This window comes from Falco naumanni, chromosome 5 (genome assembly GCF_017639655.2).
Source record: "Falco naumanni isolate bFalNau1 chromosome 5, bFalNau1.pat, whole genome shotgun sequence".
NCBI lineage: Eukaryota > Metazoa > Chordata > Aves > Falconiformes > Falconidae > Falco > Falco naumanni.
The window spans coordinates 37,383,718-37,410,425 of NC_054058.1; the positions used below are offsets into that span (position 1 = coordinate 37,383,718).

General features: G+C 41.5%; 2 protein-coding genes across 2 annotated transcripts in view; one reads left to right on the plus strand and one right to left on the minus strand.

Annotated features, from left to right (window-relative positions):
* Positions 1-3,792, minus strand: part of TTC26 (tetratricopeptide repeat domain 26) — a 56,699-nt gene extending 52,907 nt beyond the window's left edge. The window contains exons 1-3 of the mRNA XM_040596507.1: positions 3,693-3,792; positions 3,467-3,604; positions 2,977-3,069 (exon numbers count right to left, since the gene is read on the minus strand). Coding sequence (XP_040452441.1) covers positions 2,977-3,069; positions 3,467-3,604; positions 3,693-3,695 — 234 coding nt within the window. The 5' untranslated portion in view covers positions 3,696-3,792. The remainder of the gene's footprint in view (positions 1-2,976; positions 3,070-3,466; positions 3,605-3,692) is intronic.
* Positions 3,793-16,216: 12,424 nt separating this feature from the next.
* Positions 16,217-26,708, plus strand: part of GUCY2C (guanylate cyclase 2C) — a 47,540-nt gene continuing 37,048 nt past the window's right edge. The window contains exons 1-6 of the mRNA XM_040596805.1: positions 16,217-16,609; positions 17,678-17,790; positions 19,081-19,148; positions 22,172-22,387; positions 24,818-24,939; positions 25,838-25,934. Of these exons, the coding sequence (XP_040452739.1) occupies positions 16,399-16,609; positions 17,678-17,790; positions 19,081-19,148; positions 22,172-22,387; positions 24,818-24,939; positions 25,838-25,934 (827 nt within the window). The 5' untranslated portion in view covers positions 16,217-16,398. The remainder of the gene's footprint in view (positions 16,610-17,677; positions 17,791-19,080; positions 19,149-22,171; positions 22,388-24,817; positions 24,940-25,837; positions 25,935-26,708) is intronic.

Below are 26,708 nucleotides of genomic sequence, written 5' to 3' on the forward strand. Positions count from 1 at the left end.
ACACTGGGAAATTCTTCAGGAAGGGTTTATGAACAAGTCATGGCAGGAAGGCAGGTCAGGTGGGTTTTTTCCCCATTAGGGATAGTAGGTATGGAAGACTCCAGAAAACTAATTAGATGCTGCCACCCACTATGGGAGTTCCAGTTGCCATGTGATGCCCAGAAGACACTAGCCACTCAGTGTTAGTAAAAATCAATTTGTCAGTGAAGGATGCTACACAGTCCCCAGGGAGGGACTGCTACCACAGCTGCTGGAAGAGTCAAATCTAGTGCAGTACCATTTGTAAATTGGTTTACAGCAGTAGAGGTGATCCCACCAGACCAGTGTCAGGGGCATAACCTCTGAGAAAGGATTCTATCTACTAAGAAGGGAAAAGTCTGACCCTAGTGAAGCTGAGGTTAGCACTCTACTAGAGTATACCTGACTGTTGCTGTGCCTATGATAAGAGAATATAAATTCTTTCATGTGAATGTACCAGACATTTTGCTGTCATTCTCCTTTAAGATATTCTTGGAGCTGGAGGTCTGAGCGTTTTTCATTTTTTCCCTTCTTCTCCCAGTAGTGGATGATGGCCACCTCACCTCAATTCCCAAGCCTCTCCAAAAGTTGACATGCAAACAGCACACCTGGCTCACTATGAAAGTATAATTATAAATAAAAGGATTATTGAGCAGTATAATTTCTGAAGACCCTCATCAAGTGTATGGAATACAAACCATTAACTGGGAATATGGTGACACAGACTATGTGTTGTCGCTTGCAGGCACTTAGGAGCGTGAATCATTTCGATTGCGTGTAATGTCACTCTGGAGAATTCTACAGAATCTTCTATCCATAGTATTTTACTGATAGTGCTCCTGGCACTCCCCAGAGAGTGCTCCAAGATCTAGAGGTTACAGATAATCAAAGAATTTGTCCTTGAGAATACAGCAACAACGCCTCCATAACATAGCAGAGAAGATAGAGAATTACACTTCAATCTTGAAGCTGACAACTGGAAGGCAATTCAGCCTCCACAGTCAGCACTCTTCCCCTTGATTACTACAGGCTTGGGAATTATAACTACAGTGTTCTGTCCCAGAAGAAACTAGGTTGAGATGCACAGGCTTATTTCCCATATGCCACCACAGAATGATAAAGTTATCAGGACTCATCACTGTGCAAAAGATCAGTCATGAATTCGCAAAGATAGGACCTGCGATCTCTCACTTAAAACGCACACACATACATATCAACCACAAACCATGCACGCAAACCTTTTATTGTCCTTACTCCAGCAGAAAACCAGGAAAAAGATGACTATGTTGCAGCTTTTAAAAGCCTGGATCAACAGCATCACCCAGTGGTGAATCCAAACCACGTACAAAACCTAATCGCTAATAAATAAATAATGCTGTTATTTTTTTGTTGAAGGAAATATTTAAAATCTGCTCTGGCTATAAAAACACCTATTGGGTGTTCCAAGTAGAATTTATTTCAAAGAAATTGCAAGCTATTTTTCATGTGTATACAAATTTTCACTCCCTATTAACACCTAACATTTAGATATAAATTAATTTCAGTTACTGATTGTTACATTCATAATCTTTAAATTCCACAACTCTAAACATGGATATTAAGTTACTATTATGTCCTATACTACTATTCTACAGTCTATACCATATAGTCAGTTTGATTCACTGAGCATTTCTAACATCTCCAACGGGTTTCCTCTTCAATTTTTAAGGGGGAAAATGCCTTTTGAACTTACTCAGAAGCTTTTGAAATTCTGTTTCCACCTCACATGAAACTTGTGCACATGACCATGTATTACTACAGTTAAACACCTAATGTATCTAAGAGAGAAAATATCATTGTTCCATAATCTGTTTCTCTGTAGTTATTTTCTTCTGTCAATACTTTAAATGATCATCTGTTTTTAATATTTCTTCCATAAAAAAGCAAATTAAAAGACTGCAAAACCAGCTACACTTCACAGTTATACTTCACAGTGAATCATGATGGAGATCACTCCCAGCTAACATTGACCAAACCCAGTAAGCCTTAAATGGTATAATACAGCACTGTAAGGACCCAGCAATTCACATCTGTAGGAATACAGCAATGAGACAAATAGTATTCAGGCAGACTGAGTTGTTTTCAAATCTTCACTAGCTTATATGCAGCCTTGTGGGTATCACCATTACCACTCCATAACACTTCCTTTTCTGGTGTGATTCCACTGATTCCAGCCCTTGGAGGTACAGAGCAAGGCAAACAACAAAAATTTTTTAGGACTTCTACAGAGAAATAGGCTAGCACAACCGAGAAGATAAAGGGATCCCAGGGGCAGCGGCAACAGAGTTTCACTGGAGACATAAATGGACACAAAAGCAATTGCGTATTGACTCATACACTGAGACACAACAGCACTGTATGGTGCAAATATTAAAAATGTATGCATATTTGAATAATCAACATGTCTTTTAGTGACTTAAAGCTTTTGGAAAATAAGAACGTTTCATTTAATTGAATTACTTAATACAAGCAAACATAAAGAGGAACAATAAAGTACATTAAATGGCCAGAGGCATCAACCTCTAAAGAAAAAAGCATGCATATTACAGATAAGCTACACAATGAAAACAAAGACATAACTAAACCTGAAAAACAAAACTGTGGAAAGCTAGGTGCAAGAAGGGAATAAAAAATTTAGGATATGAACTGCAATATATAAAAAAGCAAATTACGCTACTGAGCCTAGTATTAAATCAGACAGCAGGTAACATTAAAAAAGGTCTATCTTTGTAGGCAAATACCTTTTCTTTTTTCCTCTCCAATCCAAACTGCTTTCCACAGCATCTGCCTTATTACTGTACATTTGTACCTTAGCTGGCTAGCAGAACCATGCCGTGTTATAGAACATCTTCCTCCTGTTGTCATCACTTTATCACATCTTGATTTCCAACCTCAGGGAGCAGGATTTCCCCACCTTACCTCCAGCGCTCTCTTGTAGTCACCCAAATGAAAGGCAGAGTATCCAATCCAAAGGTCGGCATCCTCCTCCTGCTCACCCACGTGCCGTTTAAACTTTATAGAGAAGAACGTAAGAATTTTGTCAGCTATCACGCAGTTTATAAAACCCCACAGATAATCAAAGTAATACTAGGCCATCTTATATCACCGATTGTTTGACAGCTGTGGACGCAACTGAGGCGGAGCTGCCCTCGCATTTCGGAGGGAAGCACAGGCAACCCTCACGTCCCAAACCTCGCTCTGCGAAGCGAGGGGGAAAGCTGCCACGCTGGGCCCAACGGGCGCGGCGCGGGGCGAGGGGGACACGGGGCGGGTGAAGGGCTCCCCTCGCCCCGCCGCCCCGCCGAGCGCAGGCGTGGCAGCGACGGCACCGCTCTCCCGAGGGGAGCGGGCGAGTCAGGGTGCCGGCGGCGCCCTGGGGCGGGGGTCTCTGCTCCGCCGCGGCCGTTACCTCCAGCAAGGCGATCGCGCCGGTGAAGTCCCTCTGGGCCAGGAGCTCTTCCAGCTGCGGCACCTTCTTCCCTTTCTTCCGCCGCTTGTCCCCCGGCGGCGGGGTACCCCCCACAGCCGGCTTGGCCCGCGAGAGCATCTGGGCAGAAAGCAGAGCGGAACCGGGTCAGAGCCGGGCCTCGGCGGGGCCTCCCCCGGCCCGCGTCCCCCGCCGCGCCGCCACTCACCATCCTGCCGCCGGGCCCGGGCTCCTCGCTCCACCGACGGCGCCGTTGCCAGGGTAACCGCGGGCCGGCGGAAGGCAGCAGTGCCGACCTGAGCGCGGCGGCGAAGAGGCGCCGGCTGGCGACTGGCGCCGCCCCCTACGTTCCGCTGCGCTGCAGCGGGCAGCGGTCTCCGTAGCGACGCAGCCCCCAGCGCCCTGTGGTTTAATTTTGGCTGCTGGCAGCTAAACCTGCACGCAGATACACGTGCAGGACAGAGTCCCCTCACCCAGGAAAACAGTTAGAAATGGGGTTTTCACATGACGACAAGTGACACTGCGCTGATTAGGCGCAGAAACATCTGGCGAGCCATCGGTTTGCAGGTCACCAGCCCCTCTCGCCCAGTCCTGTGTCCCGGGCTGGGCCCTCCCCAAGCCCCCATGATCTCATCTTTTCCCCACCTTTGGTCCTTTGCCTAAACATCCCCTAATAAGACTTGTGCGATCCCAAAATGCTTTCCCTGGCATGCCACAATGAATCTCATGTGCTTGTAGCCACCAACCTGCCTCGCTCTATGAGGTGATCCAGAGCAGCTTCAGCTGACCAGAGAGCTGCTGCCCTTGGGCTCGGTGGGTTGGTCACTCTCCCCTGACAGCCCTGCGGGGAGGGAATCCCACAGGTGTTCATACTTCTCTGGTAAACATTGCCACTCAATCTATATCTCTATAGTTATAAAGATGGAGAGCATAACATAAAATGTTAGGTATGTGGCTTGTATACATTTAACTGCATACAGCAGCGGATCTCTCTGGCCAGCTCTGGATCATTTTCAAGCACAGCTTGTTTCATGCAGTGACTCTGACAATGCAGTTTTCTGCAAATGAAACATCTTTCCTAGTTACAGAGCAACATCATGCAGTGGAATTGCCCAAACTTTCATTTTTATATTGCCTGAATTGCACCATTAGCAATTCCAGTGCAGAGAACCAATGCAACGCTCCTTTCTTAGATAACTGTTCTTTCCACCATCTGTTCTTTGTCACTCATCCTTCCTAAGGCTAACTCCCTTGATTAAAGTCCCTTCATTTGCAGAGTGGGTCAGCTTGACCTAACTTCATGCACAGATGTGTTTAACATGTAGTTAAACACTAAATCAGTGTGGCCATTCAGGAGTTTAGACAACAATTCCCCCCTGTTTGGACTTGCTTCAGTCCAGGACCAGTCCTTTTTCTTTACATTTAGGCGGAGCTTGAGTTACTCCAGTCATATATATTTTTGTTACTGATTGCTAGCATGTGTCCAGTGAGGTGTAGTAGTACCTTGGAGGCAGGTATCTTTGGGATGGAGGTGTGCATTACTATTACAATGAGATTTACTTCATCTGAGGAAAGTAATTTCACTGCAATGGTTGGCTCAGCAGCGGACATCTTCTCATATATTCTTCATGTGACAACTGCTATACAGCTTATCAGCTGTGTGGTACCATCAAGTTCCCATTCCTGCAGTGAGTACAACAGAGCCTGGCTGTAGGGTCTCCATCTCTGCTCCACTCTCCATTACTCCTATTAGCCGGTGCTGAGACGGCAAGGTGTGTTGCTCTGGGAGCCATGGTAAGGTAGATTTCATGCATGCCAACCATCCTGAAAGCAATAGCTGTATTTTACCCTAGAAAGCTTTCTATAATACTGTGCTTCTATTAGGCCCCAATTTTCTCTAATTCCACCCGCCACACACCCTACTCCCCCAAGGTAATTTTCCCACAAGCAGGCTAGAAGACTTCAGAGTCTCCTCTCTCATAACTCTGTGAAATCAAGAAAAACATCTAGGTTGACAGGGATATTTTAAGATGCCTTTTTTCCTTCAGATCTTAAACAATGCCTCTGAAGTACTTTATTTCAAACTGAAAGAAAATAATAATTGTTGTAAATATCTTGCAGTAATTTTCAGTACTGCCATAGAGTATTCTGGCTCCATACAGTAAGCTAGGAAAATTGAAGATTTTGGTTTGAGGAGTTTTTACTACACAAATGCCAAAGTAATCTGGGTAAAGGGGGAGAAATAGAAGGAGCAGAAGTTGTCACTGGTGTATATGTTATATTTTTGACTGAAATGCAAGCAAGCAAGTAAGCAGACAGTACAATTAGGCAAGATTCTTATTTTTTAAAAAAAGCAACTGAAAATACAATTTTCCTGCATTGCTTTCTTGCATTTTTAATATAGATTCTTTCATAAGATCCTGCTGTTCTAAGAATCAACATAATAAATACAGCTAAAATATTGACTCAAATGGAACAAAGCTCTCAGCGGCTCCACTGGTTTCCATTTCCCAGTGGCTTCCTGCATTCTTATGTGGTGGGTCCAAAGCTGGGGAATGTGTGAGAGCTAAAAGATATGCAGTGCCAGTAGATTATCTGTGGGCACAAGAAGAACAGTGTCAACTGAGATAAAAAAGTGATAGCAGCCAGAACAATTCCTTTTTATTTGCAGACAGTGTTTTGCATGGCACCAGTGGGATTCCAGCATCTATCTGGAGGGGGGGGGGGGGGCAGTTTCTTGACCAAAAGTTTTATAATCATGTGGAGCAGGGAGTGCTCAGAAGCACATGTTTCCCTGCTGCCAGGAGGAACTCAAATGGGAGACATCTTCTAATCTTAACTGTGCTTTGAAGGCAAGTCCCTTAGTCCCCTAAGCACTACCTGTACACACACACCTCTTTATATGTCTTTTCGTTGCCTCCAAAAAGATGATGTATTCTGTAAGGGTTAGCTTCAACTGACCTTCAACTTATCTGCAAGATGAGAAAGTAAAAATTTATTCCAAATGGACATAATTCCAAATACGAAACTGTGGACCCATTATATGTAAAACAGAACTATAGGTTACATTTAATAGCAGGGATCCTTCTTATTTGCTTCAGCATAACTCAAAGAGTTCTGGCACATTCCCAGCAGGCAAAGATGTGACTCTGCCAATCAGATCATTCCCTCTTAGGTGAGGTCTACCACAATATTAAAGGACAAGGTGATGAGTTTGGTTGTGATTGTAATTGATCAAAACCATAGACTTTGCCATTAGAAGGGTTGCTAATTATAAATTGCTTAACCTAACACGTGGGCAGATTGAACATAGTGTAAAAAATAAGTTCTCCTGACTTGTAGAGGTGCTACCTGTACATACTGTGTGAGCAATATAAGTCAGGGGCAAAATGCTAGAATTTGGCATTATGGCAATTGGTGCAGACTCTGTGTACAGGAGTGGTCTAAACCCCATTCAGAGCAGTAGGAGTCTCCATTCATAGCTAATGTTCACTAACATCAGTTGTGTAGCAGGACACGTAATTTATTTCTGTATTCTCATCAGCATCAAATTGACCAAAATATTTTTATCATGTCTGGTGTAGAAACTGTTATTTAGATGCAGACCAAAGCCAGAAGAGATGTTATAATCTTTTCCTCATATGAAATACCAAGGTGACACTGCATAAATTAAAGACAAGTCAAGAAGTTCAGCTATTCTATTAATAATGCTGGAAAATTGCTGCAGTTCTTACCTGTCATGGTTTAACCCCGGCTGGCAACCAAGCACCACACAGCTGCTTGCTCACTCCCCGCCACCCGGAGCGGTGGGGATGGGAATCAGAAAGGAATGTAAAACTCGAGCATTGAGATTTAATAATTTTAATTATTTATTTTTAAGATTAAATTAATTTTAACTTTAAAACTAATTTTAAGATTAAATAATTAAAAATATTAATTTAAGCAGAATAAAAAGGTAAAAGCAATAACAATAACAACAACAATAATAATAACAGTTATAATAGAAAGGTGGGGAAAAGGATAAAACCCAAAGGAAAAGGGAAAAAGGAAAACAAATGATGCACAGTACAACTGCTCACCACCCCCTGACCGATGCCCAGCCAGCCCCCAAGCAACGATCCCCAGGCCCCAGCTAACCCTCCAAGTTTCTATACCAAGCATGACGCCCCATGGTATGGAACGCCTCTTTGGCTGGTTCAGGCCAGCTGTCCTGGCTGTGTCCCTTCCCAGTCTCTTGTGCCCCTCCAGCCCTCTCACTGGCAGGGCCCAATAAACCAAAAAGTCCTTGGTTTAGCATAAACATTACCCAGCAACAACTAAAACCATCAGTGTGTTACCAACATTGTTCTCACATCAGAGCCAAAACCCAGCACTCTGTGAGCTACTAAGAAGAAAGTTAATTCCACCCCAGCTGAAACCAGGACATTACCATCACGATTATATTAGCCAGTGGCATTACTTTGGAGGCTATGAGCTGTAAAATGATTAATGATCATGTTTATTCCCGCACAGAATTGCTGGGAGAGAGGGAGTTGATTTACACTGATAGCAGCAAAAGGAAAGTCATGCACCTGTGACTAAATACCAAGATAAGCATCAAAGAGGGTAATCAGTGTTTAAATAAAAAATCAGAGAATGGAAAGTCTAAGAAAAGGAGAGGAAGGAGGGGAAGAAAAGAAAAAAGGGGGAGAAAGGAAAAGCAAGAAGTGAGAAAAAAATCATCAGATAACCAAAGCAAGAGGTTAGGAAATGACCTTTGCAACAATCACATGCTTCAATTTCTGTAATGTCCGGGTAAGATCATGTGTTTTTAGTAATCGTGCTTCACCCTGTTCTGCCTCTTGTATCTTTGAAAATGCACCTGACATCTCAAGATAAATGAAGTGAGAGCAATGAAATGCTCCCCTGCTAAAGCTACAAAGGAATTCCCTGAGATGAGTCAATGGGAAATGATTCCTTTAAAAGCAAGGAACTTGAAGAATATTTGCTTCTTTTTTATAGAGTCAGTAACTTCTGAACCTTAATCTGCTCTGGATAGACCACCCATGACGAGGAAAGGTGAAACATGCAAGGTGACAGCAAAGACCAGCCTACAGAGGTGACAGATCATGTGTGCATTTAATGCTCTTGTCAGGTCTCTGTGCCTAGCTCAAGAAAGCAAACAACAGTAATGTCAATGAAAGACCTCCAAACAGTGAAATGAAAACTCGTAATTTTTATCTTTATTTTGGCAGGGAAACCTCTTTCTTTAGTTTTCACTGGTGTTTATGTCTGTGATTATATGGGTTTACAGGAACTGCATCTTTAGAATTTTCCTTATACTTCCAGCATCCAACCTGTCATCAAGATTCAGCCAAGTTAATAAAAGTAACTTAAAAGCTGTCTTTTTACTGGATTTCAGCACCACATTTAGGTAAGTTTTTGGAAGTTTATGTATGTAGAACCAAAGGAGGTGAGGCAAGACAATCTGCTGATCTAGTTCCAGTCAGTGTCAGAACTGAAAAGGCAATGCATGGTTTGCTGGATCCACACAACTTACCCAAGCCAGAAAGCCACATCATTGGAAGTGCTACACCCCAGAGAATGCAGTTATACTGGTCCGGAACATGTGCTGATATATCTGCACAGTATTCCACTGACATATGGATTTACAGAATCAAGTATGCACTAGCTTGAACATGTCATAACTCCATCCAATCCATAGTATAGATGTGTATAATATTTACTAAAAAGAATTTAAGGAAACAGAAGTATGTGTTGAAGACACAAATTATTACACACTCAAGCCATTTACCTTCATAAGGAAAAACAGAACAGATGTCTGCACGTTACAGACAGCTTATATTCGTCACTTGACAGAGCTGTATCCTGCTGAGTCTAGAACAGAGGCTAACTGTTATGATGAAAAGAAAAACATGTCCTGTCACTCTGGAAACAAGATCCTTTAGAGAAGGAGTACAAAAGGAAGGAAAAAAAGAGGAAAAAATTACTATTTAATTTGGTAATATCCAAGTCAGGTGGATGAATAATACTCATTTCAACATGGATATGTGTTGGGAAAGGGTTAAAAGGAAGAAGACTTCCTTAATTGAGTCAGGTATTTATGATACATCACATATTTAGCTTCATCTTCTGGTATGTGGCAACACAAATCAATAGAAAGATGAGGCCACCACCCAAGCTGCTGGGAGTATGATGCAATTCCAGTTACAACTTTTCTTATCATTGTCTGTAGATTTCCTCTTACTAGGTTGGTAACTTCTGATAAGAACAGTCAGTGTTTTGCAGTATAATTCCACTAATGTGGCAGCAATTATGAAATCCAAGAACAGACCTAAACTCTCGATAACCCATGGGAATGGCAATATAGCAAGGACTTCTACTTTTATCAGGATCTGTACTGGATCAGGATCATGCTGTACTATCAGGATCATGCAACACAATGCACATATTTGCATGCTGGTTTACAGGCTTGTTGTTTATCAGTAGAGTGTTTCAGCCCCAAAGAACAATGTTTGTAAAGTCTTTCTTTATGTTCTTGTGTAGTAAATGAGGAAAAAAAGGTCAGTTTTGAAAAGTCAATATAGCTGCTATGCAGCTGCTATACATGTATACCATATATATGTATACAGCTGCTGTATATGTATAATATACAGCTATGTTTGTCACCATTTACATTACTGTCTTCTAAATCTCGGTAGTAGAGATATTGTAAAAATAATTTAAGACAGAAAAAAAGTATTTCATGTCCTTGGTCTTCTCTGTAATATTGAAAGTTAGAGAAGGCATCTTTATATTATGCAGTCTAAACCTGTAAGTTACTATGTTAACTAAGCACAGACATTACAATACTGTAATGTTTTCTTTTTTTGTTTGTAATCACATTTGTGATTCCAACCTCTAACAAAACTGGGTAAAAAAGGAAACAGAAACATTTTTATTTTATTTTTCTTCAATGTGATTCTCTAAATCTTTTTAAAGACAGGGTAAAAGCTGTTAAAGCCCTGCAAATCAAAATAATTTGGAATCAGGCTTAGTAATAGTTAGTAGAACTTGAAAACAACATTGTTTGAAGTTTTTCTACATTTACTCTGTTGGCTAAATATGATCAACTACTACAGCATATAATGTTTCATGCAAATTTCACATTAAAAATTCCGTATTTTACAGAAACAATATTTACAACCTCTTTTATTCAACAACATAAGCATGGCCACTGAAACCAAGAGAATTTATTTTTTAAGTAAGTGAGAATTAAATACATAAATGCATCTGCTGTTCTTTTTATTTACATATCTTTTCGGATTCTTTTTTTAATGTCCTTCACATTTCCCAATTCTGCGATGCTGGAGACTTGCAGCATCTTTTTTATTTTAATGTAACGCTTGTGTACTGTCAAAGTTTCCAGCTCTGGAGAAAATAAAAAATAATATACAATTTTGAAACTTAGAATTTGATAATAATAATAGTAATTAAATGGCACTGAGAAAAGAAATAATTGTGCTAATATGTAGAAAAAAGTGTCTATTTTAAAGGACACTGTCAAAATATTTTGTTCTGCAAAATAACACAATGGTATTACAATGCATGTTTCTTTACAAAATAGTTGCTTGAAAAATGCTACACTGGTTGTCATTGGTACCAGAGAAATTGAAGATGAGATGACAATATGTCTACATTGTCTTCGGACCTACTAGGACTTACTGGTGCCACAGTAGTAGTAGTTTGATTGACTGGGGGCAGCTGATACTTTCACGTATACAATAAAACAGAGGGCAGAACAAACAAATGGTGCTGTAGAATCACACACTAAACCCACTTTCACTAAAACCCGTGATACAGTTCTCAGTGAGTTAATCTGAATTTATATTTCTAATCTAACACAGATTATAAGAACACCCACAGAGACCTATTATGTTTTTTGTAGCTATGCAATATATGCACAGGTGTCATGGTTTAACTCCAGCTGGCAACTAAGCACCATGCAGCTCAGTCTCTGCTGCACTTGCCCTGCTTCTTGTAAAGCTTGTCCTCTATTGGTTCAGGTGGTTCCTGCTAGAGTAATTCCTACAACATGCAACTTGAATCATGGGTTACAACAGTTTAAAGCTATTTCCATTACAATCTCCACCCCAGTCCCTTTGGACCAGATGATTGGGTTTAATATTGCAATGAACTCTTCACCTTGCCCCTGCTCCAGCTTGGAGTTGTCCACAGACTGCAGTCCCTTAGGGTTGTAGCTGCTCCAGATGGAGCCCTATTTATGCACCACAGTCTGTTCAGGAGTATACCTGCTGCGGCATAGACTTTGCACAGCCACAGATGCTTCGAGATGTACCTTCTCCAGTGTGGACTTATCCTTGGGCCACAATACCTTCGGAGCTATACCTGCTGTGGCACTGACGTAACCACAGCCACTGAGATATACCTCCTCTGGCATGGGCTTATCCATGGCCACAGACACTTTGGGGTGTCCTGCTCCCATGTGGACTCATCCACAGGTCACAGCCCTGTCCACTCGAGTTCACACTGGAGTTCCAGCTTGTCCAGTACAGCAGCACAGGAACAGCAGTGATGCCCTGGCCATCTGCCAGCCCTGGCGCATCACCATTGCTGTTATCAAAATGTTCCCAGGTACAGCAGAGTAAGATGATAAGCAGTACAGCAAGCAGCAAAAGCAAAAAGCAGTGACTAACAAGCCCTAGACTAATATACAGTAAAGCAAGCAAGCCCCCATAGCAAGCACAGGAGCCTGCCGATTAATAGCTAAACACCAATAACGGCTATAAATTCTATCTAGCACATTCCAATCAAATCTGTCATTATCTTGAAACCTTCAAGCCCCGTGTTGGGCACCAAAAAATACTGTTGTGGTTTAACCCCAGACAGCAACTAAGCCCTACACAGCTGCTTGCTCACTCCTCCCTGCTGGGATGGACGAGACAATCAGAAGGGTAGAAGTGCGAAAACTTGTGGGTTGAAATAAAGTCAGTTTAGTAAGTAAAGCAAAAGCTGCACACACAAGCAAAACAAATCAAGGAATTAACTCACCAATTCCCATGGGCAGGCAGGTTCAGCCATCTCCAGAAAAGCAGGTGTCCATCATGTGTAGTGGTTACTGGGGAAGACAAATGCCATCACTTTGAATGTCCGCATCTTCCTTCTTGCTTCTCCAGCTTTATATGCTGAGCATGATATCATATGGCATGGAACATCCCTTTAGTCAGTTGAAGCCAGCTGTCCTGGCTGTGTTCCCTCCAAAATTCTTGTGCAGCCCCAGCCTGCTTGTTGGTGGGGTGGGGTGAGGGGCAGAAAAGGCCTTGGCTCTGTGTAAGTGCTGCTCAGCAAGAGCTAAAATATCCCTGTATTGTCAACACTGTTTCCAGCCCAAATCCAAAACAGTCCATACTAGCTACTATGAAGAAAATTAACTGTATCCCAGCCAAAACCAGCACAACAGGTATTATTAATGGTGGTGAGGGACTCTTCAGACAAATAAATGCAGAGCCTGCCCATCTGAATCTTAATCATCCCTGTGCTTCTGAAGGCAGAGCAAGCGATGAATGACAGGGTTTGTATTCAATGATTCAAGGCAAGATCTCCATCAATGGTTAACAGTGCTAGGTTTACAAAGATGAGGTACTCAAACTGATGTACATCTAAGAACTGACTTTTTGGATACATGCTTGCATATAGTGAAGTTACTGAATTCTGGGATCTTTTTTACCTTTCTGACAAGATGATAACAGTAGCTGATGCCTAGAAGCCACAGCTAGAAAAAATGCACTGGGGATGTCAGTTGCAGTTTCTTAGCACCTTATTCCTTAGAAGGTGATTAAACCTTGACTCTTTTAAGAGAGAATAAGTAGTTCAGGAAGTTGGGATTCAAAGATGTTTTGGGGATCTACCTTTTATCTTGAGGGTGTCACGAGAGCTTACTTTAGGCAGGATATTTCTGGTGTTTGAGTCTTTCGCTCTGCTTCTCGCTGTCTTCACATTCTTTCAGGGGAAGGCAGAGTTATTTGCATTGCCTTCAGGATGCTCCCATTACTTGTAGTTCTGTCATAAAACAGTATTTCTAACTAAAGGTGCAGTTGCCTGTAGGAGTCAAAAAGCTTTTTTTCCTTTCCTCTGACATAATTTGACTTCTAGGTTTCTGAACTGTATCCCTCCCTGACTAATCCTTGAAGTATGAGAGCTGGTTCATGGTTGGAGAAAAGTTACTGAGATAGCGGGGGCAGTGCCTTGAAGGGATATGGAAGACTTTTTAGGGTATCTGGTTGGTTTGTGTCACTGGTAACCTCTTGGTTTTATAGACTGCTAGACTGGACATTGTGAAAGAATTAGATGAATTTGGCTGGGGTCCTTGGGAGTTTAGCTTCATTCTGCAGCCAGGGCACTATGAATGGACTGGCACTGGTGTCTCACCTCTTCTATGCCCCAGGGAAAAGATCTCTCAGGCACAGGCAGCAACAAACACAAATATACAGAATTTTCCTTTTGCTTGTGGCAGACGTGTCAGATTTTGTGCTTCACACATATGACTTGTTTACTTTTTCTTCTCTCCACCCTCATGATCATCTATAGTATCAGTAATTCTCAGGTTTACAGTGTGATGCCACAGCTTTTTTTGTCTCTCTTATGCCATGAAGCAGATGTTACTGATCAGTCTGCCAGGCAATTGAGTCTGATGTGCAAAGCCCAGAGGTACAAGGGAAAGTGTGGTGTTCAGCAGGTTCCAGGGAGTGCTTGCTTCAGCCCGGCTGCAGCCTCCTGCCACATTCCCTCCTGCTCCATGTCACTCAGTGCTCCAGGCGTGCTCCTATCATGGGACCTGACACTGAGAGGCTACACACAGCAGCAGTTATAAAGTTGAGAGGTCAACAACTCATTTATAGCATGTTCTGGCTGGGGACCCCCTGTGGCACTGTGAAGGCAGGGGGCAAAGGAAAGAGTAAAAAGAAATGCTGTGCTAAGGCTGCAGTTGATTTTACCTTTTGTTTTTAAAGGACATTTTTACACTGCCATGAAAACCAACCAAATACATGAATAGATATAAAACCAAGGAGACCTCGGTGCCATTACATACTCCCTGTGTGATCGGCAATGTAAAATACTCAGTTCTACTTGCACTGTCCACGCCAGCTAACTGTTTCTCTCAGATAGGCTAAGAACAGTATAAAAATGCAAATCTTGCTCTGCTGAAGTTTGGGTCAAATCTGTTATTGACTTATATGGAATAAATTTCAAGAAGTTTATAAATACCTATCAAACAAGGCAGTGATGAGCAGATGATCTTAGGATGAAAAGCTGTATTCCCTTCTAAGTCTGTGGCTCTAGCCAGCCATACTAGTCCAGATGTTTACAGGACAGACTGCTAATATAGAATTACTGTATTACTAATTAAAAATGCTAGATTAGATATGCTGAGGTGTTCAAGATCTGCTCTTAAATGCTGGCTCATGGTATCCTCTGTTGTTTGGTATAAGAGAGATTCAAACAACAATAATTTGGTATTAAAATAGGATCATGTAAAAAGTCTGCAAATCTATTTAAAGCGGATTCAACACCTTTTGAATAAAGGCTTTGAAAGAAACCACGGAGTTGCAGTTCTGTCTTACACCAAAAGCAGTTATCCTGTTGCCGATTGTTTTCCTTGTTTGTCTTAAAACTATTTCAGGAAGGTAATAAAAGTAAATTGATTTATTATCTGACAGCCTCAGTCCAGGTTTCAGTAGAAAAACAGAAGCTGCTGTAGATGTGCACAAACACCCCAAATTCAGACCAACCACACTCAGTACTTATTTCATTTTCCCTGTTGATTCCTTTTATCCTGCAATTCTCCTTTGTTCCCAGACTTATCCATAAGGCTTGTGGGTTTTTTTGTCTTCCCTTCATTCTACCTACCTTCCCTGGGACCATTCTCAGGAAAGATACTCAGAAAAGCCAGGAGCCCTACCCAGGAACAATACTGCTGTGTCCTCTAGTGTGTGCCTCTTAGCAATGCCATTTAAAATTTAGCTTTGGTCCCACAGGTCTGAGATGTAACCTTCAGCTTTGGTAATCCTTACCTGATGCAAGAGGTTGCATCACATAAAGTATTAATATGTTTGGCCTCCATTTGAGGAGCCATCTGACAAGGTGGGAATGAACAATGAGACCTGTGCTGCCTGGGAACAATGCGTCTAGGGCAGATGTGGGGTGCTTTGGTGTGCAATGCTTGGGCGAGTATGAGCGGACAAGCTTTGTGCTGAGTCTACTCTGTAAGTAGAAACAAAAGCTTTGGTCTGGAGGACTGAAAAAACACAAAAAGTGTTTCAATGGTAAAAGCTGAAGGAATGAAATAGGTAACTTCACAGAAGAAAATATATCTTTGATTTATAAGCCCAGTCAGGAGAGATGGTGTGGCAATGTAACCAGAGATGTAGGGCAATGCAAACATGAAGAAACCATCTGTCATCCTCTAGGCTTTAACGGACCTTGTATTTTATTTCCATTTTAAAGAGTTGTCTTTACAGTCCATTTGTCCCGTCACCTTCCTTCTCTCAGCTCATCTCTGTTATGAAGACTTAGTGCCCTTATCAGGCAAGGTTTCGGGTAATGCTTCAGGTTTATAGCTTGAGCCTTTCCATGAGCAAACATTCACAGCAACCTTTAGCCTCTCTACTGAATTTTGCTGTTGTTAGTTTTTCACAAACAGAAGTGCCACCTAGTACACAGGACGGACGGGCAGAGGTGAAGACAGCAGGGAAGAGCCTGAGAGAAGAATTGTATAGCCTGTCATTGAATCTATGGTGTGGATATCTCTTCTATCCTGCCCAGGAACAAAACCAATGTAAGGTATCTGAAAGAAAGAGGGTTGGAAGAGAAAAAGAAAAGAGAGAGCACACACAATGGATCTAAACTGAGCAATAATGAAGAAACACATGTTGAGTCTGGCCCTTTGGCCTTTGTTTTTCTTGCCCTGGCTGCTGCAGCAAGTTGGTTCAAATGAGTGTAGCAACAACAATTATGTGATCAATGTGATGCTCATGAATTACTCGGACTTGCCATCTACTACTGATAATTTGAAATTAGCTGTGAAGGAAGCCTTGAAAAGGGTACAAAATGAACTGCAGACAACAGGTAAGGCAAAGGGTTTTGGTTATTCCTCTGCTGCTTTGGTTTCTTGTCACACTTCATGCCGTGCTTCCTGCTCATCTGACCTTCAGCAAACTGCTCCTCAGGCAGGCTCCTTGCCTGTCCGTTTACCTTACGTAGATCATACAGAAATAGTGACCACCCCCTGTAAAAACAGAAGTACTCTACAGATGGGCAGAGCCATATTTGCTTTCCTGGAGTTTTTCAGTTGGGACTGGGAACATGGAAATTACTGAACAGGGTCAGAAAAGACCAGTGATCTAGTACCATAACTGATATGCCCTTGCTTCCTTTTATGGCTGGATTAGCTCCTACTTTCTGAAACTAATTTTCTTCTTGATCCCATCCGTTGGTCACCTTATGACTTGAAGTGTGAAGAATCTGCAGTCCATATGTTTTTCCTTCATATAGAGTCACTGCAGATGATGCTTTTATTTATTTTGCTATCTTACCTCTCCTATTAGTATCACCAATCTACTGTTACTCCCTAGATATAATGGGAAAAAGAGGTTCCAAAGAAATGATACCTATTGCCTTTCTGTCCTCTAGTTGAAGATATTTTTTCCAGTTTTATTGGAAAGTGGTCTCTGAATTCCTTTGCACAGAGCCTTAAAAAAGTCTTTAATATTGGCCAACACTAAAAGTACTTTGTACTGAACGTACTAACACTCATCAGAAGAAGTCAGCAGTCCACATTGGAGAAAATTTTACAGTCTTATCCTAAGTAGTGGGAGTTAAAATGATAGGTGAACTTTCTAGCAGCTTTTTGGTGGGAGACATCGTAGCATAAGACTGCTCAGACCTGTGTCAGAAAAGGGATACTGTGTGTTAGTGGTTTAATTAAATGTTCCTCAGCATTATGAGGGGCAACCTAATTGCTCTCTACAGCTTCCTGAGGAGGGGAAGTGGAGAGAGAGGTGCTTAACTCTTCTCCCTGGTATCCAGTGATAGGATATGTGGGAACAGTTCAAAGCTGCACCAGGGGAAGTTTAGTCTGGACATTAATTAATTAATTAACTCATGATGCTGTTTACTTTTACATTTGCATTGCAGGAGAAAACGTTACAGTCAATGCCACTTTCCACACTTTTACCTCATCGCTCTATGTCTCACAAGGCTGTCGGACCAGCACCTGTGAAGGTGTGGAGCTCATCAAGGAAATTTATGTGAGTAGCAGCCTTTTTTAAGCTGATTTCCTAAGAAGACAAGACTTTTTTCTTTCTGCATATGTGTGCATGTGTCTCTCTGTCTTTCCTTATTAACTTTTGATCCTGTTGTTCAATTCCAAACAAATTTGACAGGGAACTGAAGTTTTCAAAGAGAAGATGTTCCTGTAAATTTTGTGAGGACAAGCAGAAAAATACTGGAGAGAGATTCTATGAATGCTTCCCAGAGGCTGTCATTAGACATTTGGTGGCAGTGCCGGCTAAAGCAGCCTTCAGCTTCAAGCTCCTTTTCCTATGCTTAAGTTGTCCTCTTTTTTATACCTGCACAGCTCCTTGCGTGGCCATATAGCCGAAGCAATCCATTAAAAAAACCCCAAACAACCTCCCCCCCGCCCCCAACCCCAAAAAAACAAACTCAAACAGCTCAAGCAGAGCAAAAAAAGGTCCGTTCCAAGTGGATCAGACCCTGATTTGGTTCATCATCAGTTTACACAAACACACAAAGAGAAAGCTGTGTGGGTATGGGAATGTGTGGACAAAGAGGTTATTAGGCTGGCAGTGATAGCAAAGAAACATGTATGGAACTATGCCCAGAGGGCAAAGATGAAGTGCTCACTTCTCACTAGAAATCACAAAAGTCACATGGGAGAAACTATGTGCATACTCTAATATGAGGAAAAGCTTCAGTTAGAATCGGTGCCTTACAAGAAGCTGTATTTGGTGAATTTTCTCACATCTAATAGCTGTCACCTCTGAGTGAAGCTTTGTCAATCCAGTGTGAATTCTCAGATCTACCAGTGAGCACATGCTCATATGTCTTTGTTAAGAAGTCCTTCATGACACACAAAGCTACTGGTCAGGCCTGATTTGGTGGTCATGGAAGTTTTTTTTGCCATACAAGCTTCATGTATATAACCATTTTTCTGAAACACAGTATCTTGTAATTCCAACTCCTCTGTCTTCTGCATTACCTGCTGGGGTATGTAATTTCATATGAGCAATTGTAACAATTGCAACATTTTAATCCTAACTTGCTGTCTGTCTCTTAACGGAGGTCATACTCACAGGCAGTATTTTGTTTTCTGCCATTTCTTAGCTTTCTGTAATTCCTCCCTCCTTCACTCTAGGTTTGTTCCTTTCTGTAGCTCCTTTGCTACTCTGTTCTTGATTTTGCTGGGTAAATTCTGTGACTCCCTCTTAAATCCTAAAGTTTTCTTCATTGTTCCATCCTCCTATCTCTGCCAGTCCTCTACACTGTCCCCACTACTGATCTTTTCTGATCCCTTGCAGAATAGTAACGCGCTTGGCTGTGTTGTCATAGGACCTGCTTGCACTTATGCCACCTACCAAATGGTCTCGTAAGTACCACTTTGTCCCCCTAATACTGTGATGTTAAAGATATCAACTGCTGAACAAAGTTGTTTTGTGTTCAACAAGCCAGCAGAGACATTGGGGTTTATGATACATCAGACACCTTGAGGTGTACTGTCATGGCAGTAAGACTCTTATACATAGTCACTATGTTTGGTAAGGAGAAGAAAACCCGCTTCCAAAGCCCCCTGAAGAAATCCCATTGCTATCAGGGAAGCTTTTCTAATTTCTGACAGTAAGTCGATTGATCAATTAAGGGCTCAAAAGACTTAACTCTTCAACAACTGCAGCAGGAAAGAGATGTTAGCTTGAGGTATGTAGACTTCACAGCACTGCAGCAACAGGTGTCCTTCTGGGTGGTTGTTCAGTCATTGAGAAGGGTTTGAGTTACATGTGTCAAGAGAAGATCCAAAAACCCCAGCCATCTTCAGTAAAGAGTGTTTAGATACAGAGCAGCCAGTTTCATCCTAACTCTTCTGCCTGACAAAGCATTCCTGAAGAATGATGTCTCTACTATCATATGATACATAAACCTGTATAATTCTATTCCCTATTATATTATACATTAATATGCTCTTTCTCAGATATTATGAAAAGTGTAAGACAAACCTGCAGACTTCTAGCATAAATCAGTTTAAAAAACCCCATCAGTCATGATGTAGAAATCCATATGGTTACCTGTGTGAATCACTTCCCTTTTTAAACTTGGGTAGCCTTTTGGTTTCACTGAGAGATACTGGGAAGACAGAGACACTCAAGCTTTATCTGCTTTTATCTCTATATTTTGAGTGGCATGACCAGAAGTGAATACAAATGTTACCAGTGAACATGTGTGATGGATTTACAGGAGAATCAAAAGAATAAGTTCTTACATATGTATAGGACCATGGTAAAATATTGTACAATATACCCCATTTTATTCATAATGCCTCCTAACTCTATGTTTGCTTTTCTATCTGCTGGATATGGAGCTGCCCAGAATGATGCCAAAGTCTTTTCCTTGAACTCTGACACAGCTAAACCAGTGAAAAGTATGAACAGCAGGCAAAGCAATGAACACTAACAAACAGGCAGCTGGCTTTTGTCCATGGTACAATAGCTTTGCCAATCAGACCAAGTGCCTTCCTTTACAGCACGTTAAGTATGGGGAGTGTGCCGAGGGCCTGTGCTGGCTGTAGTTCTCTGGGTTTCATCTTTGGCTTGTCAAATGGATGGTAAGCGACACTGAGTGTTAACTGCAAGAGCTCTGTAAGCACAGTGGCTGCTGGGATGTTGCTACAGAATGGTAGAAGTAACGAGCGTGGTTTGTGGTTAGGCCAGCTGTCTACCTCCAACTTTTTCATCATCTCTAATTTAGGAAATTATTGTGCAATGATTAATGGGGTGAAATTTAGCAAGTCTGAATGCTGGGTTCTGCACCTAGGATGGAGTAATGCCAGGCACATGTATAAACTGGGAGAGGAATGTCTGGAGAGCTGCCCTGCAGAAAGGGCTCTGGGGGTGCTGGTTGGCAGCAGGCTCAATGTGAGCCAGTGGTGTGCCCTGGCAGCTCAGAGGGCAAACTGCATCCTGGGGTGCAGCAAACAGTATAACGAGCAGGCCAAAAGAGGTGATTGTCCTGCTGTATTCAGCATTGGTGAAGCCTTACCTTAAGTACTGTGTGCAGTTTTGGGCTCCATGATTTCAGAAGGATGTTAAGGTCCTTGAATGTGTCTGGAGGAGGGCAACAAAGCTTGTGAAAGGGCTGCAAGGAATATCCTGTGAGGAGCGTCTAAGGACTTTGGGTTTGTTTAGTTTGGAGAAAAGTAGGCTGAGGGGCACCCTCATTGCTCTCTACAGCTTCCTGAGGGAATGTGGAGAGGGGGGAGGTGCTGAGCTCTTCTCCCTGGTATCCAGTGATAGGATATGTGGGAATTGTTCAAAGCTGCACCAGGGGAGGTTTAGTCTGGACATAAAGAAGCATTCCTTTACTGAGAGGGTGGTCAGATGCTGGAACAGGCTTCCTAGAGAGGTGGTCAAAGCCCTCCAAGCCTATCAGTCTTTAAAGAGGCATTTGGATAATGCCCTTAATAATATGCTTTTGGTGAGACCTGAATTGGTCAGGCAGTTGGACTAGATGATTGTTGTAGGTCCCTTCCAACTGGAATATTCTATTCTATTCTAAGTCAGTCAGAAAAATGTCCGTTTCATTAGTGAAATACTCTCCCTGGCATTACTTATTACATCATCTGTGTCTGTTTCTGTTACAACAAGTATAAACCCTGTAATTTGGTAAGTGGGCTTTCCCTGAAAAATAAAGTTTTGTTACAATAATACCAACAACTCTAACATCATGTTTTTGCAGGCAAAATTCTCTGTTGTAAAAAACTACTTACTATACAAGAATTAAAATATTTTGATTCTAGTCTGATAAGATTGCAGCACCTAGGAAAATACTTTTATACTTAAAAACTTACTGTCTCTGTAGATGAAAAATATCTTTGCTTTGCAAATTCCCTGCCAGCAGAGGGTTGCCTTAGTTATTCTCCCTGAGTGCTGCTGTTGTACTGTTCCACAAATGTGCCATAGTGAAACATAAAAGATTTTTCCTTTGAGTTGTAGCAGTAAAGTCTTTTTGATGACAAAAAGCTGTCACCCTCCAGCACTGCCCTAATAAAGAGATCAAATCCATCCCATGTGAACGGCAGCCAGGCAGCAGAAGTAGATGGGTCCTTCAGCCTTTGGACTCCTGTCACAGCTCTTGGGCTGAAATGGCACAATGGTACCCAAAAGGGCTAGGAGAATTGGGGGCAGTGAGAGAAGCTGCCTGGGCCAGTTCAACAGGGCTTTTCAGTGCCAATACTGATTTGAAATCTACTGTGTTCTTGAGGAGCTTTCTGTTTCAAGTTCAGATCACTGTTAAATTAATGCAGGGCACAAGAGGAGAGGAAGCGGAAGATGGAAATCATGTGGTAGTTGCCTTGGTGTGACAGCAACCCGTTTAGACTTGTCCTCTTGTCTCTCCCTTCAGAGTTGAAACAATACTGAGCCTGCCTCTGATCTCTGTAGGAAGTTTTGGACTGTCCTGTGACTACAAAGTAAACCTAACCCGCCTTCTGACCCCAGCCAGGAAAGTGAATGACTTCTTCTATTATTTTTGGAAAGAATCTCAGCTGCCATTCAAAACCAATACCTGGGAATCTGCTTACATTTACAAGAGGAATGAAAACTCGGAGGCATGCCTCTGGTAAGATCCGGGTCCTCTTCTGACCTGGCTGTTGATAAACTCCATCTCCATCCTTGGACATGGTTCTTACAAGCTGTCCTTTGAGTCCTACTTTTTGAGAGCTGCCTTACAACTACCAAAGAATGAGAGAAGGAAAAGAAGAATTATACCCTTTAACTGTACTTCATATCTGACTGTTTCATTCAGTCTACTTTTAAGTATTCTCAAGCCTTGGCTTTTTCCTGTGGACATCATAGTCCACCTGTAGTCCCTGCTGGAAATACCTATTTACTGCATCCTTGATGTAAAGGGTGTGACATGAGAAGCTGCTCCATCCAGCTCTCCATAGATGCCTTTTTTATGTCAGGGGTATTACCAAGTTCTTCTACTGTTTCTCCACATTAGTGGCTCCAATCTGTGGGCACTATTGTTATTCCAAAACATCTACAAAGTTCCAACTCTATCTTTGAACATAATGACCCCCAATGATTGCAGAGTTTCAGCTATGCTTTCACCAGTTTGGAGCATTGGAGACAGTTTTCACTTCATGACCTGAAACATCAGCCTGTGATTGATAATCAGGAGTGCTGGGTTTTCTCCTTGCCTAAAATCAAAGGCTTTTTTTTAGTCAAATAGACCCTTTAATATACTGATATTTATCATTACTCTTATATTATTGACTTATTTAATTTTCAGCTCATGTGAGTGTTTCTATGGTCCTTTGATTTTCTTCTTCCAATTTTGGGGCATAAAATGGCAATTAATTTTAAAAAGTCATCTTGTTTCTCCTACTGATTTTATAAATGTAGCTCAAAGGCAGTCAAGAATTCATGTAAATAACTATTATTTATCTTTCTAGTTCATAACTTGAGGAACTTTCAGAATGTTAAGCAAAATTTATAGCCGTGTTGGCTTCAGAGTGATATAAGCATGTACTTACAAAATATTTTGTGTACAGGATATAACTTTTTTTTCTTAATTAAGTGACCTAAAACCTGATCTCCAATTCACTGTTATGTAAATATTTAGGGATTTTTATTGTTTCCTCCATCTTTTTTAGTATAGATAGTGACTTGATCACATGGTGTAATTGCTATGATTACCTCTTGCTGATGCTTTGAAACATCAGTGCAATTCACTTTTCTCATACTACCATCTCCATTTCTCCATGTTTGCAGCTATAATTGCCAATGCACTACACACACTTCAGCTAAATCCCTTTAATCCTGCAGGTTTCAAACCTTTCAGGGAAGTCAGTGCCTGTAAGTTATTTCCCAAGTGTTTCTTACCTTGTCTTTATTAATACTTCTGTTCAGGATCTTCTTTATGACTTCAGAATTGTTTAAGCTCCTTTTCTTTACTGTTGAATTAACAACAACATTTAAAATTAATTTTGTATCTCTGCCCACTTCTCATTCTAATATAGTTGTAAAAATGCATCTCATTTGGCTTTAATAGAAATTGTGAGCTTGAAGGTTTTTGAACTGTCTAATGTAAAAAATTCATTTTTGTTAAAGCACAAGTTATGCTGCATGAGCTCATTGTTTTCCCTTTACATGTATAAAAGTAAGTGAATACAAAACAGTGATAACAAAATCAGGTTATGTCTCACCTAGGCATATGTTCCTGTGAATAAATGGTTAATGATTCTGTTCCTGAAAAAAAAGGGGAAGCAAAAGATATTTAGTAGTTTATAGGACTATGACCTCAGTGTTGCTAGATAAAAAGTTAAGTAGTTTGAAAACAAAGAGACTTATTTTGGTTTTCCCTCTGCATTAACTTTATTTCAGACAGAATGTCTCTCCTCAACACAACATGTTGAGGCAAGAATAGGATTTAGGAGTTAGCCGGTTTTGCTTAATCTGTTAGCTAGCTTTTACCCACTTGGCTCTTCCTTTTTTTTTTTTTCCCCCTGTCTCATTTTTCCCCTTCAAGTTTTAACTTGCTCTGTATAGGGTTTTTTTTGGTTGCTACTTTCCTTCCTTTGCTTCTCTCACCTCTCACAGTCAGGGTACAGGTGAGGTTTTTTATCTCAGTTCTTTCTGCAGCTCCCATTTACTCCTTTAAACCTTCACATGTGTTTTTTAAGATTACCACTGATGTCTTAAAACAGCAGAGCTTCCTGACTGCCTCCCAGTTAGTCTCACTTAGTGTAATTTCCCCATATTCCTGATTTCTTAATTGTTAATGTCTTATTACATCAGTGTATTCTCCAAACTCATTCTTTGTACAACCAGGCTGAAATACCTCTGGGTGACTTTCCGAACAGTTCTAAGTGTTTCATGCCCTGTATTGATTTTCTGTCTTCTATTGCTGCAGAAAAAAAAATGTTCCATACTGCCTTACAAACACTCTTGTGTGCTGTAAACAGCCTATCTTGCATTTTGGCTTATTTAGGAGAATGTGAGGAGTTAGCAATTTTCTGACAATATCTGTGCTACCTTGTGTCAGGTACATGAACGCGCTAGATGCTGGAATCACACACTTTTCCAAAAACCTGAAGTTGAAGGAAATTTTAAGGACTCGAGCGGCTCTCAGAAAAACTGTGAAAGATCCAAACCGGAAAAGCAACGGTAAGGGGATGGGGTGGGGATGGGGTGGGGGTGGGGGCGGGGGGTGGGCTGTCCCCTGCAGGTAAGTTGCTTTTCCCAGGAAATCAGACCTACCCCTTAGTTACGTTTTAGGCATAGTCTTTCCACATAAATGGTGGAGAAATATAGATATACCATTTTGAATGGATGCAAACATAAAATGGCACAAAGTTCCTATATTCCTCTCACCATCCACATAAAATATAAGGGAACATCCTGGTTCCAGAGAGTTTTTGGGATGAATTATCCCACCTAAGCACAAGTTCCATTTTGTGAAAGATTCAGAAATCCAAAAATCACAACTCCTCCTAAGAAAGGCCTTAGATATTACAAGACTGCTTAGCTCTCTACCATTTCTGTGTTTGCAGCCCTGGTACGTATGTATAAGCCTAATTTGTGCCATTAGGGGGTGGTACTTCTGGAAGTGATGCATCTAAATTAGAAAAATGGGGGAGTAAATACCTCATCTTCTCCTAAAACTAAGCACCTGGCATCAGCAGGCCAAGCAAGTGCAAGAGTACTAAATAAGCCAAGGAAACTATTACTTGAATGACATGTAACTTATAAATGTTCACATTTAGTAGCCCTTATTGCATCAGAACTGCTAATACTTATTTGAGTGAGGTAACGGTAGTGCTCTGGTGCGCCTGGACAGAAAATAGTGCAGGTGTTGAGACACCTTTTACCACTTCCCCTCAGATATCCTGGTTTTACTGCAGAGAGGTTGTAGCTCTGTGCCTGGGTCCCAGCACAGTGCAGTTAACGTACCTTAGCCCAGCATTGCTTTACTGCCTGCTATTCGAGCACAGGGGAGCAGGCAAATGCCCTCTTCTTGTCTGTACCTTTCACCAGTCCATCTCCATTTTTCCCCAATCTGTAGTGATCATCATGTGCGGTTCTCCAGTTGATGTCAGCAAAGACCTAGGGACAGCGGAAGTGGATCAGGACATTGTAATCATCCTGATAGATCTCTTCAAGTAAGTATCACCTTTGCTTTTCCTCTTTTCTCTGCATTTTGCTGAAGGATAGTGATAATGGAAATAGTCCGAGTGGAACTGTTTTGTTGAAGAAATGTGCTTTCTCAGAATGTTTCCTGTAGAGGAATGCAGGCAGTGGGTTGATTGGCATTGATAACATGCAGCTGTGGCCTTGCCTTGAAGGCAGGGGGTCGATTGACATGGACAATGTGCAGGTGTAGCTCGTTCCTGCTAAGTAGTTAAATAGCCCTGAGGATTGTGGGTGAGGTGGTTAGGTGGAGGAGGGGCAGTGCAGTCTGGCTTCTGGAGGAAGGAGAAACAGCATGGACAGTAGAATCTGACCAATGGTAAAAGCTTTGTTGCAGCCTGCTAGTTTGCTTGTGCTGCAACAATTTCCCATTGCTCTTGTTTCTCATGTCTTGCCTTTTATCTAAGCTGCTTAGTGTTTAATCTGTAGCACATTCTCTGCAACATCCCCTTTAGTTCATGTAATATTTTTCTAAGGCAGTGATGGAGCAGGTAGGGTTAACATCATCCTGTGGACTTCTCAGTGCAGGAAGCCATGAAAGAACCACTGAGTCCAGAGTCAGAATGGTCATGAGCTGTTCATATGTGATATTGTACATTTTTCATACACTCTGCCCAACCAGACAACTATGTAAATGTGGCTTACAGTATATTTTTCTGGGCTCTATTTATTATGTTTTTAAATTGAGTGTACAACTGTCTCTTCTACTTTATAACTCTTCCTTTTTATAACCATCTCTTCAATAC